Raw genomic sequence first — 21,860 nt, 5'->3', positions numbered from 1 at the left:
AACGTCTACAGTATATAAAACACACACAAATGTGTGTCTTTAGATCTCTGAAGTCAGTTTATAGATTACCTTCTTGTGACCCCTCCACCCCCCTTATCATTGTCACCAAAATATAATTAATTCCTTTCAACTTAACCTGGTAGTTTAAGGAGCTATAAAACCTAATTTAATTCATGTTATAAACTTAATATAGAGAAACTTGAGTAAGGTAGAGATGTAAGTGCTTGGGGTGTCTTTTACAATTTTTTCCCATCTTATTTAAGTAATGGGAAACATTTTAGGTTTGTTAGGTTTATAAATCTGTTCTATCTTTTATACAGCAGTTGCCAGTGGGGATGATGTCTTTTCCTTCATATTTAAATAAATTGAATATCTGAATATGTATTTAATAAATCTTGATTAATGCCGTAGCATTCATGAGTATGTGTTTCAGTTATCTATACTACATGGATAATAGGGGGGGAATGACTATCAAGGACATTTTATTTTCAAGTTTCCAAGTAATTGGAATGAACTAAAATGGAAGTGGCATGCATAAAGCCAATATTCAAGAAACAAATTATTCTATAGTACTTTGTCGTAAATAAAATCTACTTTTGAGAGTGCTAGAATCTAAAAACAACTTGGAAGCACCTAGTAAATCTTTTCATGTATTTTTGTCTGTCTTACTTTCCAACCTGTAAGTAGCACTATAGCTAGATCTTTTTTAAAAATGGGCTTCACAAGAAATTTTATATTTATATTAAATGCAGAGATATTTTAAAGTTAGGCATCTTTTATTCAGCTGTTACTAATATAACAGACATGATAATCATCCATTTTTTTGAAACTAATATTGAGTAATCACTATAAACTTTTGGGAAGTATGAAATACATGATATGATTTCAAGGGAAACCATTAAAATAACAGAACCAAAGTACAGAATCCAAACTATTATTGGGATAAGGAGGGAAGAATAAAAAACTTGACTAATCCAAAGGTAAAGGGGGGGGAAGCATAGAAAACTTGGAATAATTAAAAAACAAAATAAGCTTATAGATAGAAATTCAAATATATCTAATTATAGTAAATGGAAATGACCTAATTGGTACAAATAAAAGGCAAGGATTAACAGACTAGTTAAAACAAGGATAGGGAAAGGTAAATGAAAACAGTTTTATTTTGGCACAGGAGTAGATAGACTGGTGGAACAGAAAGAGAAACAGACTCACAAATGTGTGGATATTTGACACCTGGCCAATATTACATTGCATAGGAGTTTTGAAAATACGGAATTTTCATACTTGGGCAGTTGGTATGGGAAAATGACATTGTAATTGTACCTTATTCAGTACACAAAATCAATTCCAGGTGATCAAATGTGATCAAAACTACAAAGTATTTAGAAGATAATATAAAGAAGAATATCTTCATGGTCTTGTGGCAAGGAAGGCTTTAAGATATAAAAACTATAAACCATAAACGAAAGGTATCAAATTGGACTATAATAAAATTTAAGACTTTTGTTCATCAAATAATTTTTAAAAAGTCATTAATTGGAGGGAAATATTTATAACACATAAATGACTAAGTATTAGCATACAGAATATATAGAGAACTTGTTTAAATAAGAAAATGATAAATATACTCTATAGCCTTGCTACTCAAAGTGTAATCTGCCCAGTGGAACGCATTGAGAACCCAGAAATAAACCCAGAACCATTATGTATTGCTGGTAGAAATGTAAAATGGTGCCGTCAATAGTTTGTCAGTTTCTTAAAAAGTTAAACACAAAATTACCATATGATACAGTAATTACACTTCTATAGGTATCTACCCAAGACCTGACTACATGTCCACACAAAGACTTGAATATGATTGTTCATAGCAGCATTACTCATGGTACCAAAATAAATAAATATTCATCAACTGGTACGAGGATAGAAAAAATGTGGTCTATCTATACAATGGATACTATTCAGCAATAACAAGGAATGAACTGCTGACACATGTTAAAACATGGATGAACTTCAAAAACACCATGTGAAGTGTAAGAAGCCATATACAGAAGCCACATATTGTATGATTCCATTTATATAAATTGTCCAGAAAAGGGAAATTGATTGATAGATAGATAAGGCAGTGGGTGATATAAGGGCAGTAGGAATCTTATTAGGATGAGCAAAATGTTCTGTAATTTATGGTGATGGTTGCGCCGGGTACATTTAATAAAAATCATTGAATTTTATACTTAGAGTTTTTATTATATGTCTCTCAAGCAAGTGTTTTTTAAAAAGCAAATGTGGGAAGTAAAATTATGTAGCAGTATATTTAACCAGAAGTCCAAAATATTTATATTACCTTTTTTATAAAACCATCAAAATGTAAGGATTCATTTTTAAATTTCCAGTTACTCTGAACCCTAATACTATGTTTCTAGAGCCAGTATCACAAGAAATGTCAGTGGAACTCCCTTTCAGACTGACATTGGTATGTGTATGTATACACTTTTTAAGACAACTATATTTTCCTAGATTCAAAAAAGAAAACCCACCATATCTTCCTTATCTTTGAAAATGAGTCATAGCCCTTAGTTTTCTGGCTGTTACAGGTTTGACATTGTGAAACATTTGATGAAAAATAACAAAATCATTTAAAATTATTTTTGCTTTCCATTTCTTCATTTACTCATTTTTCTCTTTTTGTTATATTTTAGATCACTGTGTCCACTACTATGATCTTCGTAACACTAAACAGCCCATCATGGTGTTCAAAGGACACCGAAAAGCAGTTTCTTACGCAAAGTTTGTGAGTGGTGAGGAAATTGTCTCTGCGTGAGTATTGCTCTCTTCAGAGGTTGAACTTAACACAGAGCTCTGTCATCATTTACCAGTTTGTAATGTCACTGTGGGTGTATATAAAGTAACCCTGTGGTGTATAGTAGATTTTTATAACTTGTCAAATTGAAATACATGTATATTCTGGTCTGTATTGCTCACTTTTACATGTTATTTGTGAATAAAATCCTGATGATACTAGTTTTTAATGTCACCCCCTTAAATATTTGAACTGGAGATTAGATTTCAGCCACTGTGTCTCCTTGAGAAGAGAGAGAAACAACATAGTTGATGGAACAGGAGAAGTATTTAATGTCAACTAATGTTGCTCTATATGTACATTGCAGTACAATAGTATCATAGTATTATTTTTGGTTTTGAGTAATATTTGATTGACTTTTATGATTCTGTTACTTGATCTCCCTATGATTTCATGGTGAGTTTTAAATATGTTTTGAGAAGAACTTTCTAAGTATGAATGCTTATATCTGACAAATATCCTTTGAGAAGCTTTCTGAAGTAGATAATCATAATGCAAGCTTTAAATAATCTTCTATTTTGTTTGAAGGTAACAAGATGTGAACCAAATAAATAAATCTCAGTTGCCAAAATATTGTTGACAAAACTCTTCTGCTAACAGAGGCAGTCCCTTTTTATGAGATCCATTTCATAGCTCTCTTTATTTAATATTACCCTAGTAAATACCCATTCTTAATTTCTTTTTTTCATATCTGTTATTTCTTCTCAAGCTTAATGATGTATTGTTTTCTTCTTTTCACTTAGATTCTAATTTCTCTGAAGAGATTATTAATGCCAGTGCCTTATACTTGATATCTCCCACCACATCTAACTCCATACTGGTTGCCCTAGATAAGAACTTGGTTTTGAATTTATTTAGCAAGATAATTTGAATTGAGTTACAAAAAGGGAAACAAAAGAAAGTGGGAACTGAACTTTACAAGGGGAGGTAGTATAGGTAGGTAATTGGTTCACAAATCTATATTAAGTGGTAACCAGTCAAAAAGTATCCTATCATTAGATGTATTAATGGGCAGTAAATAATTAAAATTTTAGTCAGATTCAAATATGGATGATAGATTATATGGCAAAAATATTTTTCTTTAATTTCAGATTAATAAATGTTGAATCAATTAGTTTGATTTCAACTAGTTGAAGTATGTGTAGTATACTTAATATATATATTGGAAATATTAGTTGACCTTATTAATGTGGACATGTTATTTGTATTTTATCAATTTTTTTCTTCTTTGTTTTTATAAATCATGGTAATTTTTCTCTTGGCCAAGTATTTAGAACAAATTCATCCACAAGTATATTTGGAAATATTAAAAAGTAATATTAATATATACACATATTGCTGCAACCTCTGAATTTTTGGCCAATTAAAAACTATTACACACACACACACACACACACACACACACACACACACACAAAGGGATATTCAGTGCAACACTGTTGAGCAGAAAACAAATTTAAAACAGCATAAATGTCTAAGAATAGATTTTATGTTGAAAAAATGATGAGAGGCAATAGAGAAGGATTTAAACACTTTGGAGTTTGGCCTCTGAAATAAGACAGTTTCAATCTTGACTCTATTTAATGGCTGTGATACCTTGAAAATGTCCATAACCTTCTAAATATCAGTTTTATCATCTCTGAATGCATCTACTAATAATACTAATTTTATAAAACGAATCTTTAAATAAAATAATGTATGTAAAACGTTTATCATGGTGCCCTATTCTGTGAATGTTAGAGTCAGAAAAACCATGATTTATTGTGTAGTCATTAATAAAGATATAGAAATGAGTTATTTTACAGAAAAAAATGTGAAACAGATTATAGAATGAGAGAGAAATGATTTACAAAATAAAATGTATGATATTATCCAGTTTTTTATAACAAAAAGAGAAAAACAAAACATGCTGTTTTATTCAAGTCCTAAGACTGTCTCTATATGATAGGATGATTGGTGACTTCTATATTCAGATATTTTTTGGTAAATAACTGTATTTCGTATTATTCAATAAGATAAATTATATATATATATATTTCCCTGGAAATAAGACCTGACTGAAAAATAAACCCTAGCATGATTTTTCAGGATGACATCCCCTGAACATAATCCCTAATTCGTCTTTTGGAGCAAAATTTAATATAAGATCCATTCTTATTTTCAGGGAAACACGGTAGACCATTCAACTATTCATAGTATTCCACCCCTGTAGCTATAACTAAGCTGTGAAAATAGTTTATATTCAGTATACCAATCCAGTTCAACAGTTGAATGGTATATCAAACCAAGTGGAACAATTGTATCCTGAAATTAAGCACATCGCCCAAGAGCTCTCTCATTGTTTGATGGTGGTGGTATAGTGGTACCAATGAATAAGGTTCATTGAACATTTCCTATATGCCCAAGGACTAATGAAAGCATTTTAAATGAATTAATTTAATTTTCACAATATTTTGTAGGATTCATCTAATCTACAATGTAGGAACCATTATGTTTCACATTTAACTGATGAAAAAAAAAATTGAGGCCAGAGAGGTTGTATAATTTTTCTGAGGTCAGAAGCAAATTAATGGCACATTGAGCATTCTAACCCAGTCTGGCTCCAGATTCTGCATTCTTAACCACCAAATTGGATTGCCTCTAATTAGTAGTGATGAATTTCATGCCATAAAATCTTAAATGTGTTCTAACTTTTGTGTTTAGCTCAACGGACAGCCAGCTAAAGCTGTGGAATGTAGGGAAACCATATTGTCTACGTTCCTTCAAGGGTCATATCAATGAAAAAAACTTCGTAGGCCTCGCTTCCAATGGAGATTACATAGCTTGTGGTAAGTGAATTCATCTTTTCCTAGAACTTTTTAACAGGTATCTGTCATTAAAATTGCATTCAATAGAAGTAGACTGCATACCAAGTCAGAAAATGTCCTGTACACACAGAAGATAGCCTATTGAATTTTCCTTGGATTGGACTGCATCAGTCTTTCCCCTCTTTACCTAACAGAAGTCCTTGACCACATGGACTAGCATAAGATTGTTAAATTTGTTTTGTTGTTTCTCTCCATTATAACATAACTTCTATAGATATTATGTAAAAAGCAGAAAATATTCATTTCTGCTAACATCCTAATTTTAGAGACATTATTTGTCTTCTTGAGCTGATGTTCGTTTTCTTCTATAATGATTTCTCTTTATTAAGCAATCTGTTTGGGTAGTCTTGGTCTATTCTAAGGCTTTTATTGTTGATAATTTATACAAATTTAAATTAGAAGTAGAAAAATCAAATTTAGTATTATTCAAATGCTCTAATATATCTATTGCCTGAATATATGAACTTTCATCAGTACCTTCAAATAACTTGGTCTTAATTCAGTAAAGTTGACTCTCTCTCTCTCTCTACACACACACACACACACACACACACACACACACACACACACACACACACACACACACACACACACGAACCTAAACTTTGCCAAAGCAAATCTCTTACATAATTACCCAACTTTGATAGACTGCTTAAAAAATTCGGGTTTCTAGACCACTCATCTTTAAAATTTGCCCTTGTAAGTGCAATAACTTTTCTTTTTCCTCCCCAGATGAATTCCTTCTAAATTAAGATTCATGCTATAACAACAAATTTATCGTTCTTCTCTAGACCTTAGCATTGCTCTAAGTGATTTTTGTATGGTAATTTCAGCCTTAGAATTACCAATATTATATAATTTAACTATGATTATTTCTTTAGTAAAGTATTGCTTTTTTTCTATGAATACTTTTCTAACATGAGTCCCAAGAAATCCTGTGCTCTGGTCTTTCAAACTTAACCATAAAAGACTTGGTCTTTGATCTTAAACACTGAGAAATAATTACCTTATGAATGTGCTGCCCTAATTCTGAGTTATCCTATTCTAAAAAATTATTTTTTTATTGCTTTCAGGAAGCGAGAACAACTCTCTTTACCTGTACTATAAAGGACTTTCTAAGACTTTGCTAACTTTTAAGTTTGATACAGTCAAAAGTGTTCTGGACAAAGACCGAAAAGAAGATGATACAAATGAATTTGTTAGCGCTGTGTGCTGGAGGGCACTGCCAGATGGGGTAAGTTTTCATATCAGTTTTTTTCACCTTGGTGTCTTATATAATGTTTTATGTTTGTATATACACAGGTGAGTTTTTTAAACTTTAAATTATAAATCGATATGTGATGTGCATTTTCTGTTTGGTTTAGCATTGACTCACCAAAGGAAACAGGGATTTTAGGTAGTGATTGAAATATGAAATAGTGTCATGCTGACATGATGTCTCTTTTGTGTACCCATGGCATTTTGTACATATCTCTGTTGTAGCCATTATCACATTGTCTCTTTATCTCTCTCTATAAGACTGGAAATTTCTCCAGAGTACACACTGTATCTCATTTTCCTTATTAATCACATGCAGTATATACTCAGTAAACATTTATCTGACTCTGGTAGTAGGATACAAAAGGTTTAATGTAGGTAAAGGGGAGTGGCCGGTATATACAACTAATTAAAAACTATTTCAGGGCAGAATTGCTTTCTACAAAATACGTTTATACAAGAACACTTAAGCCCATTTAATTTCTTAACACGAAAGTTAACACTTCTAGGTTGCAAAAAAAAAAAAAGTTTCCTCAAATTTATCACTTATTTATACAGTTTAAAGTACAAGCTTTTTAATAAGATATATGAAGAAATAATTTTTTATCTTGATTTTTGTAAACAGTCATTCTTTCATGTCATCTTTTTTAAAATAGCTTTTTAGGTACTTCCTTGGTTGGTTTTATTTTTGACACAAAAAATTTTTACTTAATGGGTTCTTTAAGATGTATGAGTTCCAGTTACAGTTTAATTAAATATATTCCAGTGCTATCTTGTTTAAAGTTGTTACTCAACTTCCAGTTTTGGTAATGGCAGACAAGGTGACTTGGACCAACCCACCCACTAAGGAGAACTAGAAAAGCTGGGCCCAGTATATGTATTTTAAAAACAAAACCTGTTGGAAGGCATTGGAAGGTAAACAAGATAGAAAAGAATTACTGACCTAGGACTGTGAGCCTGTCTTTTAAGTATACTTTTTGCCTAGAAGTATTTGCCAATTTTGGTGGAGTGGCTAAGAGCATTTATGGTAGCTTCTAAGAGGCACAGGGATTGGAGTCTAGCGCTCGTCACTGTATTGGTGAACTCATTTGGTTTAGGACTGCAGATGGTTGGAGTCTACGGAAAACCAGTAGTAGATAAGCCCTCACAGTGACTGCAACGCAACTTCAAATCATATCAATCCTGAAATTAAAGTGAGGTGATCCTGGTTTGCTAGTGTCCACAGGATGCAAAATTAAATCCTCTCTGAAAGATCCTCTAAAGAAGGTCATCTGAAGACTTCAATTATTTTTTTTTTCAAAATTGCAGATACAGTAACTAGGGCACAGTGAAAAATAAACAGAAAAGGCAAGACAACATGAATAAATCCAGCATAAGCAATGGACAGTAGGAACAAAATCACAACATCTCTGTACATTGGAGTTATCAGACGTATTTATGCTGACAAGATGAAAGACCATATTAAAAATGTCAACTGGGAACTAAAAACTATTTTAAAAATGAAAATCTTAGAACTGAAAAAATATAGTTACCAAAATTAAGAACTCTGAACGAGTTGAGTGGAAGATACTACACAGTTGAAAAGAGAATTAGTCAACTTGTAGGTAACTTAGAAGAAAATATACAGAAGGAAGCATGGAGAGATGAAGTGATGGAAAAAAATACAGAAAAGAGATAGAGGATGAAGTAAGAAAATTTAACATATTCAATAGGAGACCTAAAAGTAAAGATGAGAAATAATGCTTCTGAAAAAAATATTTGAAAGGATTGCTGAAACTTTACAAAATTGATGAAAGACATCAAGCCAGAGATTCAGTAAGCCTTTTTACCCCAGAGAATAAATGACTTGAAATCTACACTGTGAATAAAGGTTTAATATCCAACCTGGACTCTGAACAGACTTAGGCCTGCCTGAAAATCTGAGTTTGGGTCTGCCTTCTCATAGCAATATTTTGTGAAAATATACTGAGTTAGACAAAATGGAATATTATGCAGTAGGAGCTAATTATCTTAAATTTAATATAAAACCTCCTCTATGATGTTGCATCTGGACTGAGAGAACTGTGAGTCGGCATATTGGCCTTATATCTGTGCAGAGTGAATGGTATAAGACTGGCCCAAGGCAAATCTGTGTCTGGAGATGAACCACATGCACCTTAACTGACCTCTGCAACTATGTGTAATCTTGTGTGGGTTGGGGAGAGAACCAAGAAACTGGATGTAAACCATTGTTTGGCCTTCTGATGAGTTTGAAGATGCATGCATGCTGAATTTTCTATCCTATATCCCTCTGTAAAGCTCACTTACTTAGTGCTAGATTAGAGCTAATTGTGTCTGATCCTGTTACCCCTCCTGGTGGAGGGACAGTCATACCTTGCCATGGTAAAACTGCTGAAAATGAAACACAAAGGGGAATTGTTAAATGAAGGCAGAGAAAAAGTACTGTCTTCAAAGGATTAGCAATTAGACTGACAGCCAACTTCTCAATGAAGCAATGGAAACCAGAAGATAGTGGAATGAGATTATCAGTGTTTGAAGGAAAATAACCTGCCAATCTGAAATTCTATATCCATTGAAAATCTCTCAAGACAAAGGTACAATAAAGACATTGTTAGGTAAATAAATATGACTTTGCCACCAAGACGCTTACACTAAAGAAACCCATAAAGGATGTTCTTAAGGCTGAAGGAAAAGATGAAGATCAGAGAGCTACGTAAAGAAATGGAAAGCAATAAAAGTAGTAAATATGCAGTAAACCTAGATGCATGTTGACTATATAAAGGAATGATGCTTTGTTGGATTTAATAAACATAAAGAATTAAGTACTTGACAATGACATAAGTCAGTAGGATAAATGTACTTAAAATGTTCTCAATGCCTGGTCAAGGAAGGAGGTAAAAGAATTAATTCATATGAGACTGAAAGGATACATATTGTACTTTATAGGATAACCTCTAAAATAGGTTGTTAAATTTCTTAAAGTGTGCTACCTAGACCAGCAACAAGTCATGATAAAAAGATTGAAAGTTCTGCAACTCACTTAATTACTCTTACAGATTTATTTTAAATCTGATTCATGTATAACTGTCATCTTGATTAGCCACAAAAAATAACTTCATTTTCTTAGATGAGACTCTTGTTCATTTATTCAACAAATATTATGTGCATTCACAGTTCTAGATACTGGAGATAAACTGTGAACAGAGATGTAAAAAATATTCTGGCCTTCTTGGAGTTAAAATTTTATGTGCTGGAGGAGACAGAAAACAAATTAAGTTATTATATTAGAAGGTGATGAGTGCTTTGGACAAAAACAAAGCAAGAAAGGGAGAGCAGGAGTACTAGAGTAGGGATTTGTCGTTTTCAGCTGGTGGTGACAGAACGCCTACCGGAGTAGCTGAATTAGAGCAAAGATTAGGAAATGAAGATGTAATCCGTGTTTAAATGGAGGAGAGAGTATTCCAGGTGAAGCAGGCGGTTCAGAGGCCTTGAAGTAAGAATGATTCTTGTTCAAGAAACAGAAAGAAGGGCAGTGTTGCTGTACTGCAGTGAGTCAGGTGGAGAGGAGGAGGTGATTTCAGGGTGGAGAAGAACCACCCAGTAGAGCATTGTTTGTCATTATAAGGACTTTGGCTTTTACTGGGAGTGAGTTGGGAGTCATTGTAAGATTTTGAGCAAAGTAGTGATATAATCTGACTTAAATTTTTAAAAATTGAGTTTGGTTGTTTTGTAGAGAACAGACTATAAGGTGTCGAGTGGAAACAGGAAGGCTGTTGCAATAATCCAGGTAAGATAAAATAGTGACATATCAGTGAAAAGTAGTCAGATCCCATTCATACTTTGAAAGTAGAATCAATAGAATTGCCAATAGATTGCTTGTGGAGAGTGAAAGAGGAAAGTCTGACACCGAGGTTTTTTGCCCAAGCAATTGAAAGAGTGGAGTTGCCATTTATTAAGATGAAGAAGACTACCAGAGGAACAGTCTTAGGGGAGAAAACCAGGAGTTAACTGGCTAAGTTTGAGAGTTACTGAAAATACTAAGCGGAGATGTCAAGTTCGAAATTCACAGGAGACTTGTGAACTGGTTAAGCTTGTGATACTACTTGCCATTTCAGTGGACATGCCATGTTTGGAGTTCAAAGCAGATCGTGGAGCCAGAGATATAAGTATGGTAGCTGTTGGCATATGATGGTAGCCAAGAAACTGGATAAGATTTCTCCAAAGTAGTGCGGTTAGAGATCGGAAGTAGTGTGAGTACCTTACTTGAGGGCACTTCAGGTTTCAGTGATTGAGTGAAGGAGGAGGAATCAACAAAAATACGAGGAGTGGTTATCAATTGTAGGAAAACTAGTGTCTGGGAAACCAAGTGAAAGATTTTCAAGGAGGAGGGATTGATCAGCTTTGGCTAAGACAAGCAAGATGAGCAAAACAATGAAAGGAGTGGTAAGACAAAAGCTTTTAACAAAGGGAAGGGGGAAATTGGAGATAGTGAAGTACAGAGAACTTTTGGGGGAATCATAAAACAATACCTTGTTTAATTTCACCTGCATTACTTTTTTAAGATACGAAATCAATCGCTGTGTCTAGAAAGGCCAGATATTTCATTGTCTTTCTATACTTTATTTGTGTCCTACCTAACGTAAATTAAGAATGAGTGGTAGATATATTCCCTTAGGACAGTATCTCAATATTATAAAAATTTAGGATACTTTTCAGCAGATTAAATTTTTGTCTAGCCTTGCTTTTTCCTATAACCTTCATACATATATTTCTTTCTGGCCACTTCTGACTAAAAATGAACCAGTAATCTCAAGTCCTGTTTTGAACAATCAGCCAAGATCACATATAATTTCTATTCTTTTTATTTCTACCATCCTGCATGTAAACTGGAAAGAACTGCCCTTTTTTAAGATGTTGGCCACTTAATGGCATCTGTCTTCCTTTTATTTCACTGTTGTGGGAGGTAACAGCACACTTCTCTCCCGCCTTCACATTTGCCATGTGCTTTGCCTATTTTTGCTTTAAGACTTAACAATTCTTACTTTCAATTACTCCCTTTTAAAGACAGACTATTTCTAATGTTTCTTTTAATCTGAAAGACAGTACCTTATCCTTTGTCTCTCTTTTTTTTCCTTTCTTAATATTTTCCCTGTGTCTAAAAGATCTTTTATTCTGTCATTTTAGGGTATGTCGACAGATTCTTCTGTCCTTTGTTCTTAGCTTGTTCTTGCAAAGGTAGTGGCTCTAGCATTTCTATCACTAAAAAGCCACTACCTCTTGTACATATTTAATTTTCAAAAAGAGTTTTAAGATAAATTTTATTTGAACTCTAGTGAAATGCTTTTTTTTAAAGAAGAATTTTTATTGCAACTTAGATTCTTTCTAGAATATTTAAAAATGGTAATGGTTATTCTAATGAAGAATGCAGAATTCTTCGTTTTATATTTTGTTTTTAGTTCATTATTTTAGTTTGTTTGAAGACATTTTAATTGAAGATACATTAGTAGTTTGGAGTTATTGACATAAGGATGTTCTATCATTGCCAGATTCTTAGGATTTCCCCTCAAGACTAAATCTTATTATTTGCATTGCCTATTTCAGTATTAACTTTTACGATTTTTTTAAAAACATGAATTTGTGAAAAATACTTGGAATACCATATATCACTTTACCTTTATTTAGGCTTTGGAATATAATTTCCTCATTGGTTATTTTTTAAATATAAATGAAGAGAATTTAAGCATGTGTTTAACTTGCTGCAATCAAAAAAATTTATTATTTTTTTATTTGAAGAAGTAGTGGTAAATTCTAAAACTGGACCTGAATGTATTATATCCACATAGCACTGCGTGTCTAAATATACTCCACTTGAATGATTATACAGTCTTTGAAATAAATGTGGTTTGCTTATTTTCATATACAGCAGTCAACTCTATACTTTTGAATATAGAGAGTGGAGGGCAAGTAAGTTGCAATTTCAATTCATTTTCTGACTCTACTTGAAAAATTTTCCCATAATTTATTTGGCTTCTTGTGTCCAAATGCATCAACTTTGATAAACTGCCTTCCAGAAAAATTTATTTCTATTTGCTCTTGCACCAAGAAAATCCAGAGGTTTCCATTTCACCATGCCCATAAAACATGGAGTATAATGCCAATATCTTTGCCAGTTTGAAAATATCTTGTTAGTAAAATAAGTGATGATATTTTATCAGATGTTTCCATAAGCAATTTTTTTAAATGTTAAGTTCTGATTTTTTACCAATTATATACTTACATACTGAGAATTGTCTTTTTTAAAAGAAATTCCTATTTGAAAGGGAAATACCATACAACTGAGATACTGTTTTATAATCATAGTTTTTTGGCAATTTGGTATTAGTAATTCATATCTATTCTACTATCTCCACACCCCACATTCACCTTGAAAATAATGCCACAAAACTAAGGTAAATTTGGGACAATACTCTTTATTCTTTCTTTCTATCATGTCTTTATCATCACTTCTTTATTCAGAGACTGGAGCTAGGTAAAGGAGATTATACATGTTTTGTACCTGGATCCCTCTGTGGCATGACTCTTATCTGAAACTGTTGGAATGAAATATAATAAATTGATTCAAGAATGTGAATGACTATTTCTGTTCTTAAGTGATCAGATATGTATAAAGGGAGCCTATAGTTTTGTTGGAGGCAGGACCTGAGTCCATGGTACTGTGTTTCCCCGAAATAAGACCGGGCCTTATATAATACAATACAATACAAGACCGGGTGTTATAGTAATTTTTGCTCCAAAAGACGCATTAGAGCTGATGGCCCGGCTAGGTCTTATTTTGGGGGAAACGGTAACTCCTGCTGAGGCTGCAGATACCCTAATCTTTGTTTTATCAGCTCTGAACCACATCATACATAGTTATCTAATCTTTGGTCACCGATTCTAAATGGATATCTAATGGTAAAAACCAATACTTGTAAAGGACCCTTAAGATGCCTTTAGCTATTCAAAAGTGACCAAAAAAAACCCCACAAAAAACGTATACTCTATCCTCAGGAGAAGCATTGGTTATTAAGGGTGGACATTTTCTCTTGTGGCTTGAAACACCAGGAATCATACTACAAGTTTCTGTAATGAGAGTGAAGGATGTCAGAATAATGATTTCCCTAATTTCCCTCCCTGAAACCAAGTCCAGCAAAATTTGCTATGTTATCACACATACTATGCAAAGTTGCAACTGTATTAAGTAAAAGCATCTTTTTACTCTTTATGTCTTATTTCTAACAAGTCAAATTTTATATAATGAAACACTTAGTGTTTTTAACTAAAACTCTGTTCTTAAGCAGGTTTTTTCTTTGCCTAAATCTCTCATGATTTCTACCCGTTAAAAATATTTGCTGACTGAATTAATATATTGCCTTGTACTGTTATTAGTGTTCATAGCCCTTGCTAACCTGCAGACTCCTTGGGAAAAGGCATCATAATCTACTGAGTAAGAAGAGCACAGACTATGGAGCTAGACTGCCTAGGTTCAAAGAGATTGACCACTCACTAGCTGTTGCCTTGCTCAAGTTGCTTAACTGCACTGGGCTTCAGTCTCCTCATCTATAAAGTGCTGATGAGAATAGTAACCTAATCTCTTAGGGTTTTTGTAAAGTTAAAATAAGTTAATGTGCATAAAGGGTTTAGAATAATTGTGGCATATAGTAAGAGCAATATAAGTGTTTGCTATTAACATCATTCATTCTTAATTACTTCTAGCACCAAGCAAATTGTTTGCACATAATGTGTAACTAATATATAATTTTTGTAATGAATGATACAGTCCTTCAGGCTGGGTCTTTATCATGTTTGTTCCATAATTAATTAAATGGTAGTATTTGAAACCAAAGAAATGATGGAGTAGAGATGGTAGATACTTCTAATTCTAAGACTCTCTGAAAACTCATTGGTAATATCAGCACTACATCAACTTAAGAAACCAGTTTTCCTGATTGAACATTCATGAGTATCTATATAATTTTTTTCATAATTACCCTTTTGCTCCTTGGGATATAATCTCCAGGCTTTTGCCTATTTTTAAAATCAATGAAGAAGTTAAAGTATGTGCAGCTATTGGAGAATTGGTATTTATTTTTGGCTTAATATTTTTATTCGATGTATAGCCTGTTTGTTCTTCCCTTTCCCCATTGCATTAGCACTATTTCACAATTCTGTTTTCTCTCAAAGACACTTAACACATCTTTTTCCGATTTATATGTTTTTACCTACAAGATAAGCATTCCCCTCTGACTCAATAAATGCTGTGTATAAAGCATCAGATTGCACTAAATACTGGGGATGTTAAAGCACATGTGAAAAGCCAGTCTGCTTCCATTAAAGTGCAGAAGACATCTATAATAAAATTTATTTATACCAATGATTTTCAAACCTGAGTGGTCATTAGAATCACTTGGGATCTTTCCAAAACAATGAATAAATAACAAAATAGTTCTACTTTTAGACCCATGAATCCTTGTTTTCGGGGAGGAAGGGAGGAGGGTAGAGAACTGTGTTTTGAAAAGTTCCCCAGGTCTCCTTGGAAAATATATAAACAATCAAGTTTGGGAACAGCTGATTCATATTACCACATAGTGACCACGAGGCATAAAGGGTTCTGTAGCATCTGCTAAAGAGGGAATATTATAATTATGACTACCTCATGTCTGCTAGATTGTGCTGCTCCCTTACCCCTCTCAGGAAGAAACACAAACAAAAAAATAAGATGTGGTCTTTTTTCTTTAGTTAAAAACAAAAAACTGCTTTTAATGTGTATTGACTTCCCCTGCTTACAAGCTATTTCTCATCCTAAATTCTTCATTGAGAACTGAGAAGACAACATAGGAGCTTCTTTTCTTTCTTCCCTCCTTTCTTCATTTCTTTTTCTCTTTTTCCTTTTATCTTTCCTTTCCTTTCTTCTTTCCTCTAGCCGGATGGTTTATAACCCTTTAGAAAATTTTCCTGACTGGAAGCGGGCCAATCTGAATGAACTCTTGTCTGTCTTGGGCGTGGAAGTAAAGAAGATTCTGAACATTGGACCCTGACTTCCAGGAAGACTGTGGCTCCCATCTCCACCTGAGCGCCCCACTCTTCCCTTAGTGCTCATGCTAGAAGGAGGTGGGGAAGTAGAAAAGGGAGGAGACAGAAGGTGGTGGAAACCTGTCATTTATTTCTTCGTTAAGTAAATTACATTAACTGTTCCTTCACCTCAATGTCCAGTACCGTATGGACAACCTCTGTGAAAACAGTTGTTACATTAGATATTTTATGGTGAACACTGTAATGAAATCAACAAAATATGATTTAATGGGTCTGCTAGTTGATATTTTAAATATTTCATTGTCATGTTTATATGTACTGGAATGGAACTTGACCTCTATTAGAATGGTTCTTATAATTTGTTCTCATTAAATACCTTTTTAAACATAGTGTTTGTCCTTCTGAAGTATGCCAGTTTTGAAGCCTAGAACTGACTTAAATCTTTAAGCTACTTGGTTTTTATCTTTTGCTTTGGCTTTTATTAAAAGGAAAAAAAACAAACATATTAATTTGAGAATACATTCTGAATTATGCCGTTAACCTAAAATAATTTTATTACCCCACCGTGCTTAAAAGTGTCTAAAAATATTTTGAGATGGGAAGGGATTTAACTTTGATTTCTAAATATTTATCTTTTGATAGTTCTTACACATTTCCATATTAGCAGTAGAAGAAAGAGAGTGAACATTGAATATCATTTCATTGACTTAAAAGGTTTTAATAAATACTACTTGAATTGGTTTTATATAGTGAAGTATACGTATGGGAAAACATGATTATTGTTTACAGAATAAAACCTAAGCTTCTTTATGTGACATCTAGCACCCTCTTTCATCAGGCCTCCACCTACCTGTCTAGTATGGTCACCTACCACTTGCATAGGCACATTTAACACCTTAGTAACAATTGAATTGCTTGTAGATCCTCAAACACCCCATGACGGGTTCTGTTTTGTTTTGTTTTGTTTTTGCCTTTGACCTTGCTGCTCACTGTGCCCAGACCCTTTCCTGCACTTCTGTTTGTTACGTATTGTCATGCCATTAGGCTGGAAGCTCTTTAAGTCATGTTGAGCTTTGTAGCTACAAAAGTAGAGTGTTCATTGGGTAGATGACTATCATTAGATTGATCTAGTCTTATCTTTTTCCCATTGTAGAAATGATTGGTACCATATTTCTAGTGGGGTATCCTTCAGACTTTCTGAGTATTTCTGGTGAGAGATCTCCTGCTACAAGGAAACCAATTCTATTTTTCTAACTCTAAATCTTCAGTTGTCTCAAAAGAACAGCCCATACCTCTTTTTCCCCATCACTTCATGAACAGCAAATATTTAAAATTTTGTGTAATGTTCAAGAACTTCTGGCTCCACGTACAGTAAAAGTCAACATTTTCTGAGTTAATTTTAATTATATTAACCCACTCTTTACCTCACTTTTACTTGACTCCTTTGAGGATAGAGTGGCACTTGATAATGTAGGCAAAGAGTTAAACTGCTTTCTATGAAAGTTATACTGATTTCTTGTATTTTACTTTGTCATTGGACGAGTTTAAAATATGGGAATCAGAGGATGAAAGAAAAGAGAAAAATAGAACATTTACTAGTATATGTAAACCATACTCATATAAGTAAGAACCCAGTTCTCAGCTTTCCATTCTGTTTTATTTATTTTAAATTCTCATGGATGTCCATTTGTGTAGTTAAACTTTATTAAATTTCTGTGAGTCACTCATGTTAAATTCAAGTACTGAATATACTTTAACAAAATAAATTTGTTATAGATTTGTAAAAGTATTACAAATATGTTTTTGCATGTATAGTCATTCTCACTAAACTCAAAAGATCCCTTAGGTTAAAAACTCCTATCCTATTTATCTTGGTATTCTTGTCCTTGTGTGGGATCTTAGAAATAAGTATTCATAAAATTAAAATAAATAACAATAAACAACTACATCTTTACTCTTCACTTTCCTCTCACCAGCCCCGTGACCAAAAATGCAGGTTTTTTCTTTCTCTGAGTTCAGCATTTATAAACAGTTTTTAATATCTTCTGCTAGTGTTTTCACATTATGGGCTACTGATCATCTGCTACAGAATTAATTATTGATTACCTGGGACATGTATTAAGAAAGCAAATTTCTAAACCCCAAACTTACTAAATCAGAGTTTCTGAGGATGAGATTCAGGAACCTCTGCTTTTGTTGTTGTTTTGTTGTTGTTTTTTTATGGGATACGTAATTCTCTTCTTTTGTTTTATTAAATAGCCTAGAATTCCATGGAGAAGCAAAGATCCCATCCCTGACAGATCTAGTCTAATTAAGTTTTTTTTTAATTTTCAAAGATCCTAAATGGCCACACAAAAAAAAGTGAGGTCAATTTAAATCAGGCAGTGAGCTCTTTGGGAATTTATTTTGCACAACCAAAAAAAATGTATTATGAAATGCCATTCCTTTGATTTTTCCTGTCAGCCTCTGACCGATTAAAATCGTTTTCTTTCGGCTTTATCATTCTTTTAAGTCATTTAAGCCTAAAACTTCCAGATCATTACTGTTACATCTCTTTTTTATCTTGTAATTATTCATCAAACAGCAATAATACTTGCTTGAACTATCTCCTATATTTATCTCTTATTTTCATTCATTTGTGCTTTTCATCTCCTCATTCCTGTTCCTCCCCTCCCCTCACAGATTACTTCTAACACTTTCCTATCCCCTTTAACCTACCTTTGTACACCGCTACCAAATGTCCTTAATCATTATACAGAGGAATTCACATAGAGTCAAATATTGCTTATTACCTTTAATTGGCCCTAGGTCATTCAGAAAAGTGTTTCAAAATCAATATTTTGTGTATCTCCAACTTGTATATTTGGCCATCATTAAAGATTAAGGGGAAATTTAATAAATATATTTCCTAAACTTGATTATTTTATCTATTTCACTTAAGGTTCCTTTATCTAATTTAAAAAATGTATTTTTCCCTCACAATTAAATATGAGCCTTAAGAAAATCCAGTTTCAATTATAGAAAAAAACTACAGAAGAACTGATTCAAATGTGGCTCAGATTTCAAATTTAAGTAATTAAATAGGAAGTTGGCCTTCAAAATAAGAATAGAGTAATCATGGATGTGATTTTAAATGTCATTCCTCTCTCATTTAATTATTTCTCTTTCCTCATGGGCTTGATCTTAGGCATTATATCTAAATGGCTACCTGTATTCAAGATTTGCAAGAATCTGGAATACAACCTTATTTCTATTTTCTAGCACAAAGCATCGATAAAGAAAGTTTTTTCATTGTCCCATATTCCTGTTCTCACTTCTGAACTTGTATTTGTGTTGTTCCCCACATATCTGTATCACCTTTCCTCCTTTCCCAGTTATCTAAATTATCTCATCTTTTCCCAGCCCAATCTTTCCTTTTCTATCCATCCCTCTCTTAACCCCTTCCCTTGGTTTCTGGTTTCTCACAACTACTGCTATACCTATAGAATGCACTCTACCATCTGCCATTCAAGTATTTCTTTCTGTAATTGTTGTGCTTAAGTCGTGTGGCCCCAGTTCTATTCCTTGCTTCTACTTTGAGAGCAAAAGATAACACCAGCAACTGCCTTAATAAGAGCTACTTAGTTTTATAGAAAAGAGTTAGAATTACGATGAAATTTAAGTCCACTTCACCTGGAGAGCCTATTTTATGTTTTTAATCAATTTTATACGATCATAAATATGGTGACAAGAATAACAGTGGTACAGTCATACTTGGGACAACTGCCCTTTAATGGTGAAGGAATTATATTATAGTATTTTAATAAGAACAACTGCCACTTTTGTTTGGGGCCTATAATACGCACCTGTGCCTTTTTGGTTACTTTACTGTGTTTTCTTTGAGTTTTCATAAAAATGTTTTGAAGTACCTAAGATGGTTTATAGTTGAAGAAATTGAGTCTCTAAGCGCATTAAGAAATACTGTGGCAGAACCAAAAGATGAGTCCAGGTCTCCCTGTCTTAAATTCATTGCCATTTCTACCGTGTTACACGGTACCCCTAAAATAGTACAGAACTCTTGAAACAATTTTGCCAGAGTATTCCGGAGGAATTTTTCAAACAGAGCCCTTAGAAATGCACATTTCCATGCTTGGAGAGCCTCCTAACATCCATCAGCAATGCAGTCAGTTTTCCCTGTTAGGTGTGCCATTGCAGGCACATGGTTCTCAAGCTTTATTCAGGACAGCATCCAGAGGTCTAGAGGTATCGGCATGTGAGGGAAATTGTAGGTGTCTGGAGGTAATGTTTGAGTGCTGGGTGGCAAGGAAAATTAAATGGATTAGGGCCGCTTGGCGAGACGGGAGAAGACTTGGGAAAGCATTGGGAGTGAAGGCGTGGTGGTGAATGTGTGATATTTTTGTGTAACTCGGGCCTCTTTCCTTTGTGCATGTCCTTTGCAACCTTTTCTCCCTGCGTAAAGATCACTTGGAGTTTGTATGTGGAGTGTGCCTTTTTAGTGGTTCTCTTTCTATTCAAATCCTTTTTATTTCCCATAGCTTATTTGAATGTGTTAAAGATGTTTAAAAGAGAATTTGATGCAGTCAGGAAGTTGGTATAGAAAAGACTGGATAAGAAAAGCGTTCTTAGTAATGAAGCACACCAAAAATGGAACCTGCAGGAACCAACCATGTGGACAAATGAAGTGTCTTTTGTCTGCACATTGCAGGGATCCTACATAAACATGGAGGTCTCTGTCTGGCTTAGGACAGCTGACTAAGTCTGATCGTTCCCCTCCATACAAGCCTTAAAACCAGCACTCCAGCGACTGCTTTCCTTGCCATTTTATTTACTATCTCTGCTGATTAAATGTAGTGGGTTATTAATAGACATCCAAGTGAGGTTACTTCTTTATCCATCTTAACTAGTTTTTGAGGATTCTTACGGTTTTTGAAAATAGGTATATGTTTAAGGAACCTACAGCCAAGAAGTGAAATGAATATTGAAATATTATTTTTCTGAGGGACCACATTGGCTTAACTAATCCAGGGTTGTCAGTAAAGGTCAACTGATAAATTTCAGACATGAAGAAAATAATCAGAAGTGGCTTTCATGAAGTTTTTCTCACTAAGAATCGGTCATTCAGAAAGTGCTATTTCTAAAATATGGTTTATGTAATCTTTTACTGTAACAAAATTTCAGAGATGACCATTTCCAGGGGAAAACTGGTTATTAAGTATTAACTTCTTACTACGAAATTTGAAATCTTAGTTTTGCATGGCGTGTGTTCTATAGGTTGGGGGTGGTGCAGTATGAGGGGAAGGGAAGGAGCTGCAGTGACGTTTCAGATGCACTGAGGTGTGATGTAGTGCCAGGGTGTGCTGATAAACAAGCAACAGCTGGATTTATGTAAAACTATTGTGAGGATCCTTGTTTGTGGTTCTGAAATTCCCATATTTTTGCTCTAAACAGTTATGGCCTAAGATAATTGAATAACTAGCCTTATTTTTCTAGGCTCTTCAGAAGTCCTTAGTCTACTCTAGTCTTCATTTTAATGAACCATCTTAAAATTTTCTACTCACTTGTATTGTTTTTGCTCTGTTTTTTGCATGATAAATTCAAATCTAGATTCAAGGCCCTTCACTGAAATGACCTCTGGCTAAAAATCATGAACACAAATATTATTTAGGTCTTGAACAAAAGAGAATAGAATACCTTATGACTGAACCCATTTCAACATATGTGTACAAATATATTTGAGAGGTGTGCCCACCACTCTAACACTTTCTAGGATGTCTCAACCAAGGCCAAGAAATGTAATACTTTCCTTG

General features: G+C 33.7%; 1 protein-coding gene and 1 non-coding gene across 6 annotated transcripts in view; both read left to right on the top strand.

Moving 5' to 3' along the window:
- COP1 (COP1 E3 ubiquitin ligase) overlaps positions 1-21,860 on the top strand; it is a 115,240-nt gene that overhangs the window by 86,614 nt on the left and 6,766 nt on the right. For 4 of the 5 annotated variants that reach the window (XM_019727875.3, XM_019727802.3, XM_074322298.2 and 1 more), the window contains 3 exons: positions 2,697-2,814; positions 5,561-5,685; positions 6,798-6,958. In XM_019727875.3, the coding sequence (XP_019583434.1) occupies positions 2,697-2,814; positions 5,561-5,685; positions 6,798-6,958 (404 nt within the window). Of the gene's footprint in view, positions 1-2,696; positions 2,815-5,560; positions 5,686-6,797; positions 6,959-15,943; positions 16,436-21,860 lie in introns of those variants that run through there. The other variant, XM_074322295.2, reaches the window with a different exon arrangement.
- Positions 20,697-20,834, top strand: LOC141569423 (small Cajal body-specific RNA 3). The gene has a single exon (XR_012493031.1).

The sequence above is a fragment of the Rhinolophus sinicus genome, chromosome 11 (assembly GCF_057876585.1).
Source record: "Rhinolophus sinicus isolate RSI-liver-muscle chromosome 11, RSI-T2T, whole genome shotgun sequence".
NCBI classification, from domain to species: Eukaryota; Metazoa; Chordata; class Mammalia; order Chiroptera; family Rhinolophidae; genus Rhinolophus; species Rhinolophus sinicus.
This window is presented reverse-complemented; position numbering and strand designations above follow the sequence as displayed.